The 17,134-nt window shown below is 45.1% G+C and overlaps 1 protein-coding gene across 1 annotated transcript; it reads left to right on the forward strand.

Moving 5' to 3' along the window:
• The first annotated feature begins 4,463 nt into the window (after positions 1–4,463).
• On the forward strand, positions 4,464–8,171 carry LOC144600446 (type-2 angiotensin II receptor-like). The gene is made up of 2 exons (XM_078412054.1): positions 4,464–4,501; positions 6,265–8,171. Exon 2 carries the CDS (start codon positions 6,305–6,307, stop codon positions 7,421–7,423), a length of 1,119 nt encoding a protein of 372 aa, XP_078268180.1. The 5' UTR covers positions 4,464–4,501; positions 6,265–6,304; the 3' UTR covers positions 7,424–8,171.
• The last annotated feature ends 8,963 nt before the right edge of the window (positions 8,172–17,134 follow it).

The following is a 17,134-nucleotide window of genomic DNA, read 5'->3' on the forward strand; positions in this document are numbered from 1 at the left end:
TTGATTACTGTTTCACCCCTTGGGACAATATATGATGCCTTCTTGTCTCAATGTACTTAAGCCAAATGAATAAAGCCTTTCAAGTGGTAATGTGAGGAACATAACAGTCTGTGCAGTGTTCCCACATAACTCAACACTGAAGACACCAAAATTAGGAATGTACAGACTGCAGTTTCTAGAAATCATGAGAGCAGATTGCTTCCCAAATTTTCAAAAATTAGAAATGATAGCGTGTCAATGAGCCTGGACTGTACAGATCATCTGACATTGTGAACAGAAGATCAATGGATGTGGAGAGGATGTTTCCACTAGTGGGAGAGTCTAAGATAAGAGGATGTGGGAGAAGGCAGGAACGGGGTACTGATTGTGAATGATCAGCCATGATCACGTTGAATGGTGGTGCTGGCTCAAAGGGCCGAATGGCTACTCCTGCACCTATTGTCTATTTCACGATACTCAGTAATCAATTATGGCACAAAGATAACAGTGGCATAGCTGATAGAGCCGCTGCCTTGCAGTGCCAGAGACCTAGGTTCAAACCTGACCTCGGGTGCTGTCTGTGTGGAGTCTGCACATTCTCCCTGTGACCCAATGGATTTCATCCGGGTGCATCGGTTACATCCCACAGACAGTTAATTAGCCACATTAAGTTGTTCCTTGGAATATCAGTCCTGTCAGTTGTCTTTCCTTCTATGGACTCGTTCTCTAAATCTTTGTCAGTTTGGCATGCTTGATGTGTGTATACAATATAACAATATATATATATGAAAAAATAACTGGTGTTCAACCTTGCTTGGATTAGGCTTTTCCAATGCATTGTATGAACAGAAGTCCAACAATTGAACTGAAGACTGCACGGATTCCAGTGTTTTGGCTGCCTGGCTCTTTCTAAACTAAACTGAAACTGGTTCCCACATCTTCAGATGTGATCTTTAAATATAAACTCTGGACTACAGCCCAGGTCAAATATAGCCAATGTGCATGAGAAGACATCTTATGGAATTATGCCAGTGATTGATGACGCCAAGGTGGGAATTTGTGAGATGGCTTGACCCTTCAGTGTTGCCAGATGTTGTTTTAAACAGATACAATTGAATTAATTAAAGTTTGACTGATTCTGGGTAGGTCAAAGCGAAATGGAGAATATTTTATTTTTGAGGTTTCTCTGCTAAATATATTAATCATGAGAAAATCACCCTTGCACTTTTATGCACTGATAATTGTGACAACTGAGGTGGCATTGATGTACAAGACTCCAAACGTCTGGCAGCCTGTTGGTTTGGCACACCTGTACGTTTGGCATCTGGCTGACTCGTTAATCTGAGTGTGATGTATGGAGCTGTGAGGGATGTGTGGCAAGAGGCGTGGGTCCCAATGCAGTGTGGACCAGACTTGGGTTCGGGAATACCCGGGGTAAATGTGAAACATCTCGGCAGAAACTTACAAGGTAAAACTCACCCAATTCTATTTCATGCTCCCTTTAAACTTACCAGGTTCACCATAAAAAAATCTACTACTACTGTGTAGCAAGTTAAAAATATAAGTGCTTGTGGTATTAATATAAATAACATCTAATAGTCCAGAAAATCTACTTGTCCTGCACTGTCAAAGCGGCCATTGCTGCAATAGGAATTTGGTATTTGTAGAGTAACATGCTGCAAACAATTGACCAAAGACTCTTTATACTGAAAAAAACTAATATTAATGCAAGCATCAGCATGAAACAATTTCTACTCTTGTAATATGTTGTTGTGAAAGCCCAAGAGGGATGATCAGATCTGATTTCATGTAAGCCAGCCAAGTACACAGTAGTCCAGACTAACATTGGTAACTTAGCAGCTGGCCAATGGAATTAGTGAAATGGTTGGGTATGTACTTTTACTCGAGGGCCAGAATTTGTAAATAGTGAACTGCTGTGTAGTGCTATCTTGGTTAGACCAACAACTGAAAGATTGCACAGAATTTGGACTTGAGTTTTTGAGTTTTTCCGTCGTTTTCTAACCTAGCTCCCCGGATGGACAAGCTGACTCCACAGTTGTCTTGCAGGGGCATCCAGATTCCTCTGCATCTCTTGTCACTGGAATAATAAAAGCAAAGTATATTATCTATTAAAATAGTATTCTTTACATTTTATTACAATATACACCATTCACCATTCCCCACTCACCATCTTTCTAAATTAACTTGACAATCTCCTTGGGTCCTCTTCATGACTTACATTTCTATTTATACCTTTGTTAACAATAATTTTAGTAACCATCCCTTTGATGCACTTACCAAAATCATTTATGTAAATATACCGCTGCACCATAGAGAGCATCCTAACGCATGACATCCCTGCACGGAGGCAGAGAGGAGAGCTCTTCAGCGGGTAGTCCATAGAGCCCAGAAGACTGGGAACACAGCTACCAGCCTTGGAGGGCATCTACAACACACGATGCCTCAGAAAAGCCACCAGCATTCACAAAGACTCCTCACACCCCTGCAATAGTCTGTTCGAAATTCTACCATCGGGCAGACGCTACAAGGCCTTCTATGCCCGCACCTCCAGACTCAGGAACAGCTTCAGTCCCAGGGCCATAGCTGCTATGAACCGGTCCTGCTGAGCCGGATGGTCACATCGCACAGTGATCCAGCACAAACCTACTTGAACTTTATTCTGTTTTAAAACTGTTTCTAATTTTGTTTCACTGGGTTGTCTAAATTTATACTGACTAGCTAATTAATTTATTGCATCGTATGGGAGGCGCATTCCCAATCTCGTTGTACCCCTGTACAATGACAATAAAGATATATTGTATTGTAGGCTGCTTCATGTAGTCAAAACATACAACAGCCAAATCACACATTTTTCCAAAAATGTTTTGGATGTAATTATAAGGGAACCATGCATTACGGCATTGGTGTGGCAATCTCCGGGGGCTGGCTTCAATTGTGACCTCCAGTACTGTATGCGTGGATTTTGCATGTTCTTCCTCTGACTGGGACTCCACTGGATTCTCTGATTTACTCTTGTATCTCAAAGATGTATTGTAGGGTTAACTGGCTATTGTACATTACTCCTTGGTGTAGGTAAGTGGCAAAATGTTCAAAGGTTGCCAAGCAACGTGTGAAAGAATGACAGGTCTCAACAGATCCATTAAATTGTGGGAACGATGTCGATGAGAGAACACAAACTTTAGATTATCAAAATGTGTCTCAAAAAACAATTTCCACAATTGGCAGGACTGACGTATGTTGAAAGACTGGAGCGACTGGGCTTGTATGCTCTGGAATTTAGAAGGATGAGAGGGGATCTTATTGAAACATAACATTATTAAGGGATTGAACACGTTAGAGGCAGGAAACATGTTCCCAATGTTGGGGGAGTCCAGAACCAGGAGCCACAGTTTAAGAATAAGGGGTAGGCCATTTAGAACGATGAGGAAAAACTTTTTCACTCAGAGTTGTAAATCTGGAATTCTCTGCCTCAGAAAGCAGTGGAGGCCAATTCTCTGGATGCTTTCAAGAGAGAGTTAGATAAAGCTTTTAATGATAGTGGAGTCAGGGGGTATGGGGAGAGAGCAGGAATTGGGGTACTGATTGTGGATGATCAGCCATGATCACATTGAATGGCGGTGCTGGCTCGAAGGGCCGAATGGCCTACTCCAACCTGTTTATTGATAAAATCCTGAATTCAATGCCACTAGCCACTGTTGAAACTGCCTCCGAATTATCTTTAAAGCCAGTTCAACAATTACTTGAAAAATAAATAGTTAACGAGTTGGCTGATATTTAGATTGATTAACGTTGTAAAAACGTTCCAGGATGTACTAGATGGGCAACTAACTGTTGTTTTTGGCATAATGTGCTAAAATTCATTGTGTTTTCGCTTTACCAAGGTGAACAAGCTTCTAACTTAGTGCAAAATATTTGGGGTGTCCTATTTTTTGCAGTCTGATTATCTCATGGTTATCCAACAGCCAAAACAAGTCTTTGCACTGGGCAGGAAGGGTTTATTGAGCACAGTTGGCACATTCTTACAATGCATTTGGTAAATTGATGTAATAATCAAAAGTATTCTGCCTTTAATTTTCATTGGAGTTCAATGTACAATGTCTTTACTTGCTATGGGTAAAGATATTGCAGTTGGCTTAAACATAAACAGTTGAAATAAGTTTTATCCCGTGAGAAAATGTGAAATAGGTTGACTCAGACTACAACCACTTATTCTAAAAGGGTTTACAAGATGTAAACCAATACTTTTTTTTGGAAGTTCAGAAATGTTCGCTTGCCTTAGGGTTAAGGTTCAAGAGGAACATAATAACAAAGTGATTTCTTTGTCAATACAAATGCTGCCAAAGATTCTGTCCCATGTGAATTAAAAACCCATCTGGATGCAGGGACTCCATGTGATTTCTCTGTGAGATTATAAAAAGGACCACAAGTACTCTGCTGGACATCTGCAACCAAATCTGCACTGAGATACAAAATCACTTCAACACACCCATCTCGGCTGCCGGTAAGCTAAAGCAGTATAAATTAAAGAGACTTTGTAAAGAGTAAACTCCAAAGACGTACAGGTATGTAGGTTAATTGGCTGGGTAAATGTGAAAATTGTCCCTAGTGGGTGTAGGATAGTGTTAATGTACGGGGATCACTGGGCGGCACGGACTTGGTGGGCCGAAAAGGCCTGTTTCCGGCTGTATATATATGATATGATATGATAATGTATGGATACTTAAAATAAGTTTAACTTTGGAAGCAATTTGGCTTGATTTTTTAAAGTATAAAGATGTCAAGAACTAAATTTGGGGCAAATACCGACAAATGAGCTTTGGAGTGTAAGTTTATTAATCAGAGATTGCCTTGAACCTCAGAAACAGTAAAAAGCACAAGAAAACTATCTGAGGGAGGGCTGGCTTCAATTAAACAACAGACACCAAAGTAATAGAAACCAAAAATGCTGGAAATATGTGGGAAGAACTAGAACAAAGGTATTCAGTACAGTATTTGGAAGTTGATTATGCTAAACAAGGTTCTGGGTTTGTTAAATGCAACCTCCGATTTATATCTGGACTTTACTGGACTGATTTTTGTTTTAATCAAAAGGGGGAGGGGGGTGTGGGGGTCTGGGGGCAGAGAGAGGGGAGGGTGGGGAGGGGAGGGGGTAGAGTGGGAGGGTGGGGGAGTGGGGTGGGTAGTGGAGGGGTGGGTGGGGGGGACATGGACCATTTTGATTTGCTGTTGAAGACTGCTGGAGTAAGTATAGAAACATAGAAAATAGGTGCAGGAGTAGGCCATTCGGCCCTTCGAGCCTGCACCGGCATTCAATATGATCATGGCTGATCATCCAACTCAGTATCCTGTACCTGCCTTCTCTCCATACCCCCTGATCCCTTTAGCCACAAGGGCCACATCTAACTCCCTCTTAAATATAGCCAATGAACTGGCCTCAACTACCTTCTGTGGCAGAGAATTCCACAGATTCACCACTCTGTGTGAAAAAAAACGTTCTCATCTCGGTCCTGAAAGACTTCCCCCTTATCCTTAAACTGTGACCCCTTGTTCTGGACTTCCCCAACATCGGGAACAATCTTCCTGCATCTAGCCTGTCCAACCCCTTAAGAATTTTGTAAATTTCTATAAGATCCCCCCTCAATCTTCTAAATTCCAGCGAGTACAAGCCGAGTCTATCCAGTCTTTCTTCATATGAAAGTCCTGCCATCCCAGGAATCAATCTGGTGAACCTTCTCTGTACTCCCTCTATGGCAAGAATATAGTATGTCTTCAATTAAATTAGGTATGCGCAGTTTTAAATGAAATTCTTCATAACTTATTCATACATTTGATGACCATTGTTCTTTTACTCAATACCAAGAGAATTGGGATGAGTAAGGAAAACGCAAAATAGAAAAAACAAAACAAAACCATTTTTTTTTGTGTTGTAAAAAGTATCTCTGTTCAATGACCTTTTTATAAATAGCAGAATATACTCACGATAGGCCTGACATTACATGTAGTCCAAGAACTACAGACTGTTGGAAATAATAGTCGTTTTTCACACATGAATGTAGCGCAACGCATATGCGCATTTGGCGTGTGTACTTTTGTTTGCTGAAAGGTTGCATTACGTGCCATATTATGAATTTTGATGTAAAATTCTGAATTTTGGACATCAAAATTATGAATTTGTAAAATCAAATGTTGGGAGGTCTGATTATCATCAGAGCTCTGTAATCTTTACTCCCTGTATTAAGTGTTGCCATGTATTTTATGTCACAGGTTCAACACGCAGGGAAACATTCCCAGCAGAGACCTCAAGATGGACCCATTGCTTTCCAGCTCCTCTCCTGTCAACACCTCTGGAATTGTTGACATGTCATATTCTGAGTTTGCTCCACCTCTCCTGTATAACGTGTCCAACGAACGATGCCACTTCATCGTCTCATCTCGGTTTCTTTCCAATTTCATCCCCATTATCTACAGTATCATCTTTATCTTGGGCTTCATTGCGAACAGTGTGGTAATCGCCACCCTTTGCCACCGCATTCATTTAAAAACTGTCACTAACATCTACATCATCAACTTGTCAATTGTTGAATTGCTCCTCCTGTCCACACTTCCCCTCTGGGCTGTCTACTATGCCACCGGGTACAACTGGCTTTTTGGGGCAGTGATGTGTAAACTATGCAGCTCTCTTGTATCTCTGAATTTATATGCCAGAGCATTTTTTATTATGTCCATGAGTATTGATTGCTACCTGGTACACCTGCATCCGATTGATTCTCAGACAAAAAGGGCTCTGTGCCAAGCTCACTGCATTATGATCCTTGTATGGACTGTGGCTTTAGTTGCAACCTTTCCAACTGTTTATTTTCAAGGTCCCCTTTATAACAAAAGGCTGGAAAACACAATGTGCACAATGGTATATCCCCCCATCAATGCTGGACATTGGTCTGCCGCATTGTCATTGATGGAAAATATTCTGGGCTTCTTCATTCCCTTCACTGTGATCGGTATATGCTATGGCTCTTTTGCCTGTCATCTGATGAGGATGGAAGTATCGGACAGAAACGCATGCAATCGCAATAAGGTGCTCTGGATGCAGATTGCAGTTGTACTGGCCTTTCTCATCTGCTGGTTGCCATTCCATGTATTGACTTTTATGAATGCATTGTGGAAGTTAAACTTCTTCACTGATTGCCAAATGGTCACGATAATTGGAACAGCAATGCCAGTCAGCATCTGCCTCGGCTTTGCCAACAGCTGTGTCAACCCCTTTATCTACTGCTTCCTGGGAGACCAGTTCCAAACGCAGCTCACTGACATGGCTCGTAGAGGGTCCATCAGTCTCTACAACCGGAGAAGCTCAGCAACCAGGGTCACCGCCACCTCTTGCAAGAACAGTGACACCAACGATATTGGACCTAACCCTTCGTGAGAGGTGAGCTTTAAGGAAACAAGAATGACACTGAGCTAAAGTTCTGTTATTATCCCATGGAACTGTGCAACTAATAATAAAACACGTGGAGTTAGAGAATTACATTCACACAAAAGCAGCATTAAAATGTCACTGCATTGGGGATCTTTGCCAAATGGTTCAGAGCAACTGAGGAATGATTTTAGTATGTTGCCATGAGAAGATTCTATGGTTTTACTAATTAGCTCAGCATACTTTTGAAGTTGACTATAAACCATGAAGTAAGCCACATCATCATACCTGCCAAGGCTGAAGGTCTCAAAGTGCCGCTTCTCAAATGAACTTGTAGCTGGAAGCCAGAGTTCAACTTGGGAGACCCATCATGAAAAGCCATGGAGAGCCATGGAAACCCAACTTCTCCAATGGTAGATTGAAAAGGTGGCAAGAGCTTTAGAGAATTGGAGCACCTATTGACCCTCCATCAAATAAAAGGCATCACGCTAAGAAATGCTCCTACACCGCATCCGAACTGGATACATTGATGTCTTCTGCATGGCCTCAGAACCATGTAGACAAAGTGTTTTGCCTTAAGGATACCCTGGCTAGCTTGTTTCTATTAAAATCTGCATTCCTGTGCATGGTCCAAGCTCTTCTTTCACCATGTATCCTCTTGCAGCATTGGCTCTGGGTGTTGTATTATGTCTGATGCCACTGCTGGTCTCCCATCTCCCACGCACTCCAATATTGGGTGAGAGACAGTCCCCAATCGGCCTCATCAATTAACTTTTCAACTCAGTCCAGTGATGCAGCGTGTAAAAAGTGTACTCTGCAATTTAATTTTTAGCCTATGATTTCTAAATATATTGGAAATACAATAATGAAATAAAAAATAAAAATGCTGTAAATATTTGCCAGCAAGCCCTCTAGAGGCCCCCCCCTCCCTGCAATGTTGGAGTTTTGAAAACACAGCTTTATAATTGTTTAAAAGTTACTAAAACTTTCAACTTTCCCATGGAAATATAATGCAAAACAGAAAGTGCTGGAATGTGAGTCAGGCAGCATTTTGGGTCAGAACTCTCCTTAGTCTTGAGCTCTCAACCTCTTTCACCACTCCCAGACTGAACAGATAGAGCTCCCTTGGTCCTTATTGTTCACCCCATCAGTCTCCAAATAGAATGTAAAAATAGTACTGTCCACTAGATGGGGTGATAGTACACAGCACAGGGCAATTTTACAAACAATGGGTGTCACAGTACATGAACAGCAGATGGCAGTGAAATGATTTGTAATTTGTGAGTTGGTGATCTTCCAGTGAAAGGTTGGCTTGGATTGTATGATAACTGCAATCACATTGGCAAATGAAAAGTGCCTTTTCTTTGACACATTCTATCTCTTTCTCAGTTTCTAACTCTCTTTCTGAATGGGTCCATTGTTTTATTGAAAGCATGATATCCTGCTGTAAAAACCATGGTTTCTCTGAGTGCAGTTAACATAGGAACAGGTCCTCTGCCCACAATGTCTATGCTGAACCTGATGCCAATACCAACCATTAGTTGCCTGCACATAATCCATATCCCTCCTTTCCCTGCCTATCTGTGCCCCTATCCAATAGTCTCTTAACACATATTTATGAGTGGAGACACAAGAGGTTGCAGATGCTAGAACCCAGAGCAACTAACAACCCTCTAGGGAAACTCAGTGGGTCAAGCAGTATCTGTGGATGGAAAGAAATGATCACCATTTTCAGGTCGAAATCTTGCATCAGACCACCACAACCCTCTTGGAAAGAGAATTCCAAAGATTTGTTGCCTATTAGGTGAAGACGGTTAGAATGATTTGGACAGGTTGGAAGAGTGGGCAGAGAAGTGACAGATGGAATATAGTGCAGCAAAGTGTGGAGTCATGCATTTTGGTAGTAGGAATAAAGGCGCAGACTATTTTCTAAATGGGGAGAGAATCTAGAAACCAGAGGTGCAAAGGGACTTGGGAGTGCTGGTGCAGGATTCCCAAAAAGTTAATCGACAAGTCGAATCGGTAGTAAAGAGAGATAACTCAATGCTAGCGTTTATTTCAAAATAGCTTGTATTCAAAAAAAGGGATGTAATGCTGAGGCTCTATAAGGCGCATTTGGAATATTGTGAGAAATTTTGGGCACCATATCTGAGTAAGGATGTGCTGGCTCTGGAGAGGAGGTTTACAAGAACGGTCCCAGGAATAAGTAGGTTAATGTATGATGAGCGTTTGTCGGCAATGGGCCTGTACTCGTTGGCGTTTAGAAGAATGAGGGGGGACCTCATTGAAACATACAGAATAGTGAAAGGCTTGGATAGAGTGGATGTGGAGGTTTCCACGAGTGGGAGAGTCTAGGACTAGAGGTCATAGCCTCAGAATTAAAGGACGTTCTTTTAGAAAGATGAGAAATTTCTTTAGTCAGAGGGTGGTGAATCTGTGGAATTCTTTGCCACAGAAGGCTGTGGAGGCTGTAGATGATTTTAAACAGGGCTCGTACGGTCCTTGAAAGTCCTTGAATTTGAAACTGTTTTTCAAGGCCTTAAGTCGGATTTGTCAAAGGTCCTTGAAAATTCACTTTTTATGATAAAAGTATTAATTCATGCAGAGTAATGTGGCGTTTTTTCATCGTTTATAATGAGTATTTTTATTAAAAGTCGGGAAACATAGTTAGACATATTTGTCTTTGTCGCCTATTTGTCCCTCCTTGCCGCCGTCGCTCGCCCCGGGGCTTCTGAACAACAACACTTGTGTTTGTTCTTATTTTGCTGCGCTAGTGGGAGACAGGGGCAGGGAAGAAAGTGGAGGAGCGGCGCAGATCTTGCTGGCGCTGGGAGAGAGGGGGATGGAGCAGTCCCTACAAGTGGCGGCACTCCTTCACCGGACCCTCTGATACCCTCCCCCTCCCCCTCCCCGCGCTCCCGCTCTCACCCGCTGCTCCCTCTACCCCGACTCTCTCTCGACCCCCCTCTCTACCCCCCCCTCTACCCCCCCTCTCTACCCCCTCTTCCCCCCCTCCTCCCCGTCTCTCTCTCTCTGTGTCTCTCTCCCCTCCCCCCCTCTCTCTCTCTCTCTGTCTCTCTCCCCCCATCTCTCTCTCTCTCCCCCCCCTCTCTCTCTCTCTCTCTCTCTCTCTCCCCCCCCACCCCCCCCCGCCCAGCACCATCGAGATGTGTGCCGCTCATGGTCCTTGAAAATTGGATTTTTGGACCTTAAGTCCTTGAATGTTTTGCTCTTCCAAGTGTACGAACCCTGTTTAAGCAGAGAGATTTTTGATTAGTACAGGTGTTATAGGTTATGGGGAGAAGACAGGAGAATGGGGTTAGGAGGGAAAGATAGATCAGCCATGATTGAATGGCGGAGTAGACTTGATGGACCGAATGGCCTAATTCTATCCTATCCCTTATGACCTATCCCTTATGCTAAAAATGAAGCGGGGCGGAAAATGTGATTGGTGTGGAATGTTGCTGGAGCTGGTGTACATTGTGAAGGATGATCTGTTGAATGTGGAGATAGGTGGAACAAAAGAGGAGGATCTAAGGAACTGTTCCTGCCCTATTCAATCGGAAAATGGGTGAGAGCAGAGGTGCAGCAAGTAGATGCAATGTGGTCAAGGGCACTGACCACGAAGGTAGACGGGAAACCAAGATTGTGGAAGAAACAAGACATTTGGGAGACTCCTGTGCAGAATGTCTCACCAAGGGAGACGGAGAGAATGGAACAATAGAGAATGGTCCTTACAGGGGGCAAAGTGTAAGGAAGAATAATGGAGATAGCTGGGGGAACCTGTGGGCTAGCGGTGAGTGTTTGAGCTAACCTATTCACTGAGGTGGTGATGGAGAGCTCCAGGAAGGGAAGAGCTAGAATGGAGCATATGGCAGTGAACGCAAGGTGGTGGAAACTTGAACTGTGGACTTCAAGTTCTAGACAAGTGCTGGAAGCAAAGACAATGCAGTCATTGGTATACGGGAAAGTTGGGGTGTGGGTGTGAATCAAAGATTGTTCCACCCAAACCGCAGAGGATGGGAGAGAAATAAACTTGGGGGAGGGGGAGGGGCGGTTGAGGGGAAGGATTGTGCATTGAGACAGGATAACATCAGTAAGGATGAGAAGTCACGCAATGTAGAGATTGGGCAAAGAAAACAGTGAAGAAATGTTCATCTTGCGATGTTCATCTTCATCTTGGTTCTTGGGCGAAAGATTATCCAAAGTCGTAGCCCACATTTAAGAGGCAGTTATCAACGTTTTAAAAGGCAGTTAGACAAGTACATGCCCTCAACTCACTCCGCAACAACCCGGACTTAATAATTAAACCCGCTGACAAGGGAGGGGCTGTGGTAGTCTGGCGTGCTGACCTCTACCGCACCGAGGCCAGACGACAACTATCAGACACCTCTTCCTACCTATCCCTGGACCATGACCCCACCGATGAACACCAGACCTTCATCAGCAGCACCATCACCGACCTCACCCACTCCGGTGAACTACCCCTCAGTGCCTCCAATCTCATAGTTCCCCAGCCCCGCACGGCCCGATTCTACCTCCTACCCAAAATCCACAAACACAATTGTCCCGGCAGACCCATTGTCTCTGCCTGCTCATGCCCCACCGAACTTATCTCTACCTACCTCGACTCCATCCTATCCCCCCTGGTCAAATCCCTCCCCACCTACGTCCAAGACACCTCACACGCTCTCCATCTCCTGGATAACTTCCGGTTCCCAGGCCCCCACTCCCTCATTTTCACCATGGATGTCCAGTCACTCTACACTTCCATCCCCCACAAGGATGGTCTCGAAGCCCTCCGTTTCTTCCTCGACCGTAGAACCAGCCAATCCCCATCGACCAACACTCTCCTCCGCCTAGCAGAGCTGGTTCTTACCCTCAACAACTTCTCCTTTGACTCCTCCCACTTCCTCCAAACCAGAGGCGTAGCTATGGGCACTCGCATGGGCCCTAGCTACGCCTGCCTCTTTGTCGGGTACGTCGAACAATCCCTGTTCCAGACGTACACTGGCCCCATCCCCGAACTCTACCTCCGCTACATCGACGACTGCATTGGTGCTACCTCTTGCACCCATGCAGAACTCACTGACTTTATACACTTCACCTCCAATTTCCATCCTGCCCTTAAATATACCTGGACTATCTCTGACATCTCCCTCCCGTTTCTGGACCTCACCATCTCCATCACAGGAGAAAAATTAGTGACGGACATTTATTACAAGCCCACCGACTCGCACAGCTATCTGGACTACACTTCTTCCCACCCGGTCCCCTGCAAAAAGTCTATCCCCTACTCCCAATTCCTCCGTCTACGCCGCATCTGTGCCCGGGATGAGGTGTTTCAGACTAGGGCTTCCGAGATGTCCTCGTTTTTCAGAAAACGGGGCTTCCCCTCCTCCATTATAGATGAGGCTCTCACTAGAGTCTCTTCTACATCCCGCAGCTCCGCTCTTGCTCCCCATCCCCCCACTCGCAACAAGGACAGGATCCCCCTCGTTCTCACCTTCCACCCCACCAGCCAGCGGATCCAACATATCATCCACCAACATTTCCGTCACCTACAACAGGACCCCACCACTGGCCATATCTTCCCATCCCCTCCCCTCTCTGCATTCCGCAGAGACCGTTCCCTCCGCAACTCCCTGGTCCACTCGTCCCTTCCTACCCAAACCACCCTAACCCCGGGCACTTTCCCTTGCAACCGCACGAGATGCAACACCTGTCCCTTTACCTCCCCCCTCAACTCCATCAAAGGACCCAAACATTCTTTCCAGGTGAGACAGAGGTTCACCTGCACCTCCTCCAACCTCATCTATTGCATCCGCTGCTCTAGATGTCAACTCATCTATATCGGCGAAACCAAGCGCAGGCTCGGCGATCGCTTCGCTGAACACCTGCGCTCGGTCCGCATTAACGCCACTGATCTCCCGGTGGCCCAGCACTTCAACTCCCCCTCCCATTCCCAGTCTGACCTCTCTGTCATGGGCCTCCTCCAGTGCCATAGTGAGGCCCGCCGGAAATTGGAGGAGCAGCACCTCATATTTCGCCTGGGCAGTTTGCGGCCCGGTGGTATGAACGTTGACTTCTCCAACTTCAGATAGCTCCTCTGTCCCTCCCTTCCCCTCCTCCTTCCCAGATCTCCCTCTATCTTCCTGTCTCCACCTATATCCTTCCTTTGTCCCACCCCCGACATCAGTCTGAAGAAGGGTCTCGACCCGAAACGTCACCCATTCCTTCTCTCCCGAGATGCTGCCTGACCTGCTGAGTTACTCCAGCATTTTGTGAATAAATCGATTTGTACCAGCATCTGCAGTTATTTTCTTATAAGTACATGGATAGGACAGGTTTGGAGGAATATGGACCAAATGGTGGCAGGTGGGACTAGTGTAGCTGGGACATGTTGGCCAGTGTGGGCAGTTTGGGCCAAAGGGCCTGTTTCCACACTGTATCGACCAATACAGTGTCAGTCATGAGTGACTAAATCTTTTTTTTAAATCTCAATATCTTGTCATTATTTTTGAGCTAATTTGGGAAATGTGCGGTGACCGGGTTAGGTGTGACAATGTTGCTGAATGTGTCTAGGTGTGACCATGAGTTGATCCAAACCCAACCTCAAGTGTTCATGCTCCAAGTCAATGCAATGCATTATTACTGCAACATAAACCGTGGCAATTGTAAGAGCTTCTTAAAATAGGCATGGAAATTTTGATGGCATTTATTTTTGGGAGATAAATAGACATGTCTATGTCTTGGAATTGCTTTGAAAACATTCCTGTATGTTGACTCACTTGCAAATGTCAAAATATCCGTGGAACTGGAATTCTGGCATCTGGTCACTGGTCCAAAACAGAACGTTTCCCTCATGACTTTAATGTCATCAATGAGCAGGTTGTGGGTGAATCAGTGCAGGTTGATATAATGGACAATAACATCTTTTGTTCTGATGGTTGAGACAAAATCACCTGAGGCAGAACCAGACAATTTTCCACTTCGCCACGAGCGATATCTGAGCAATTTACTGGAGAGGCTTTAGTTTAGTTTATTTAGTTTCGTTTATTGTCACCTACCAGTCAGCAGAAAGACAATACATGATTACAATCGAGCCATTCATAGATACATGATAAAGGGAATAATGTGAATAATGTTTAGTGCAAGGTAAAGCCAGCCAGTCAAAGGTAGTCTGAGACAGGGCAGTTTTTACAGCATTATGGGCCCCCGGGCAAAGCAGTGTACTGGGGCCCCTACCGTTACTCTCCCCCACCCCCCTTTCCCTACCAGCCCCCCCCCGTCGTGCCGGCGAAAAGCACTTACCGAAAAGCACTTAGCGATGGACTTAGGGTGCTACATTGTTGCAAAAAGCACTTACAGATCGCTGTGAGAAGCACTTAGGGACCGAAAATGTTGCGAAAAAAGCACTTATTGAACCTACATTTTTAAAGTAGTATTTATTTATTGCAAGTCACTTAACATACACAGATCAGCATGGGGCCGCTATGCTCGTGGGCCCCCGGGCAAGTGCCCATCAGGCCCATGCGTTAAGACGGCCCTGGTCTGAGGGTCTCTAATGAGGCACATAGTACTTCAGGACCTCTCTCAAGTTGTGGTTGGATGGTTCAATTGCCTGATAACAGCTGGGGAAAAACTGTCCCTGAATCGAGAGGTGGGCATTTTCACACTTCTGTACCTTTTGCCCGATGGGAGAGGGGAGAAGAGGGAGTGGCCAGGGTGCGACTCATCCTTGATTATGCTGCCCACCTTGTCAAGGCAGCATGAGGAACAAATTGAGTCAATGGCAGGGGGGTTGGTTTGTGTGACGGTCTGGGCTGTGTCCACAATTCTCTGCAATTTCTTGCGGTCTTGGATGGAGCTGTTCCAAAACCATGCTGTGATGCATTCTGATAAAATGCTTTCTTTGGTGCATCTGCAGAAGTTGGTGAGAGTTGTTTTAAACCCTTCTTCAGCTGTGTGAATGTTATAACCAACCAGACCAAGTGGACCAAACTCCTCCTGCATTGGTGCAGCACCCTCTCCTCCCCCCTGCTCCTCTCCGCCCCTCTATCCCCCCTGCCCCTCTCCTCCTTCCCCCTCTATCCCCCCTGCCCCCTCCTCCTTCCCTCCCCCCACACCTCCCCTAGGTCCCTCCACCTCCTCTCCCCCCTCCCTCCTCCTTTCCCCTCCTCTCCAACCCTCTCCCCCACCCTCCCCATTCCCCCCACTGCCTCTCTCTCCACCTCCCACCACACCCCTCCCTCTCCTCCTCCCCATTCCCCTCCCCCCTTCCCTCCCCACCCTCACCCCCCACCCTCCCTCCCCCCAGCTCCCTCCCTCCCCTTTCCCCTCCGCTCCCCCCACTCCATCCCCCTCAATCGTCCTTATCCACCCTCCAACCCTTCCTCCCTCCCACTCCCTCCCTGGGAAATTGATTTAAACTTTAAAATGTGAATAACTTTAAAAATATAACACCGATTTCAATGAAACTTCTTCCATTAGCACCAAAGGGACGACGGTGAGTAAGGTGAGCCTAAAATTGTCGCACTATCGTGTACCGTTTTGGCTGTAGTTCAGGAACAAACAAACAAATGAGAGTTTTAGTACATAGATGTTTTAACCTTCTGTTTCCAATACATTCTGATGCTTCTGCATACACACTACGTGAATTAAAATGACCAACGGCTGGAGTTTGGGTTAGAAGGGTGTTAAAAAAGCACGGGTTTGACTCCTTGTTTGAACTCCACCATTTACTATGATTACAGTTTTACCTCGACACTGCTTTCCTGCTCTAACCCCATATCACTTGATTTTCTTACTACCTGAAAATCTATTGATGCTTACACTTGAATATGCTTAGCATTTGATCCTCAACAACACTTTTGGACAGAGTTTCAATACTCGCTCCCCACTGGGTGAAGAAATATCTTCTCATTTCAGTCGAATGGCCAGTCCAAGGAAAACTATCACCTGTGCAACTACTCTGTCAAGTCCTGCAAAATTTTATGTTTCAATGATTTCTGTGCTGATCCTTCTACACTCAAGAGTCTGGACTCAACAGAGTGATCTCCTCATTCATCAATCTCATTCATGCTATCTTAGAAATCAAATCCTCCTCACTGCATTCCCTTGGTTATAAATATCTCCTTCCTTGAGTGGGTAAATCAGACCTGTGCACAATATTCCGGTGTAATCTCACACCAGATCTATATAGTTGGAGTGAGATGATTCTACAGTTGTCCTTAAATCTTCTTGTAATACATTCTGATAGACTGCATTCCTAGTTTAGCATGTAATTTATAGACTATAGCTCTGCCTTCAATACTGTCATCCCCACCAAGCTCACCTCCAGGGCCGTCTTAACGCATGGGCCTGATGGGCACTTGCCCGGGGCCCCACGAGCATAGGGGCCCCATGCTGATCTGTGTATGTTAAGTGACTTGCAATAAATAAATACTACTTTAAAAATGTAGGTTCAATAAGTGCTTTTTTTGCAACATTTTCGGTCCCCAAGTGTTTTTTTCGCAACATTTTCCATCCCTAAGTGCTTCTCACAGCGATCTGTTTCGCAACAATTAGCTCCCTAAGTGCTTTGCTTTTCCATCCCCAAGTGCTTCTCACAGCGATCTGTAAGTGCTTTTCGCAACAATGTAGCACCCTAAGTCCATCGCGAAGTGCTTTTCGGTAAGTGCTTTTCGCCGGCACGACTGGGGGGGGGGGGGGCTGGTA

This window comes from Rhinoraja longicauda, chromosome 15 (genome assembly GCF_053455715.1).
Source record: "Rhinoraja longicauda isolate Sanriku21f chromosome 15, sRhiLon1.1, whole genome shotgun sequence".
In the NCBI taxonomy this organism is placed as follows: Eukaryota; Metazoa; Chordata; class Chondrichthyes; order Rajiformes; family Arhynchobatidae; genus Rhinoraja; species Rhinoraja longicauda.

Excerpts from the sequence above, each read along its gene's own strand:
- LOC144600446 (XM_078412054.1), top strand. The coding sequence starts at position 6,305 with ATGGACCCATTGCTTTCCAGCTCCTCTCCTGTCAACACCTCTGGAATT.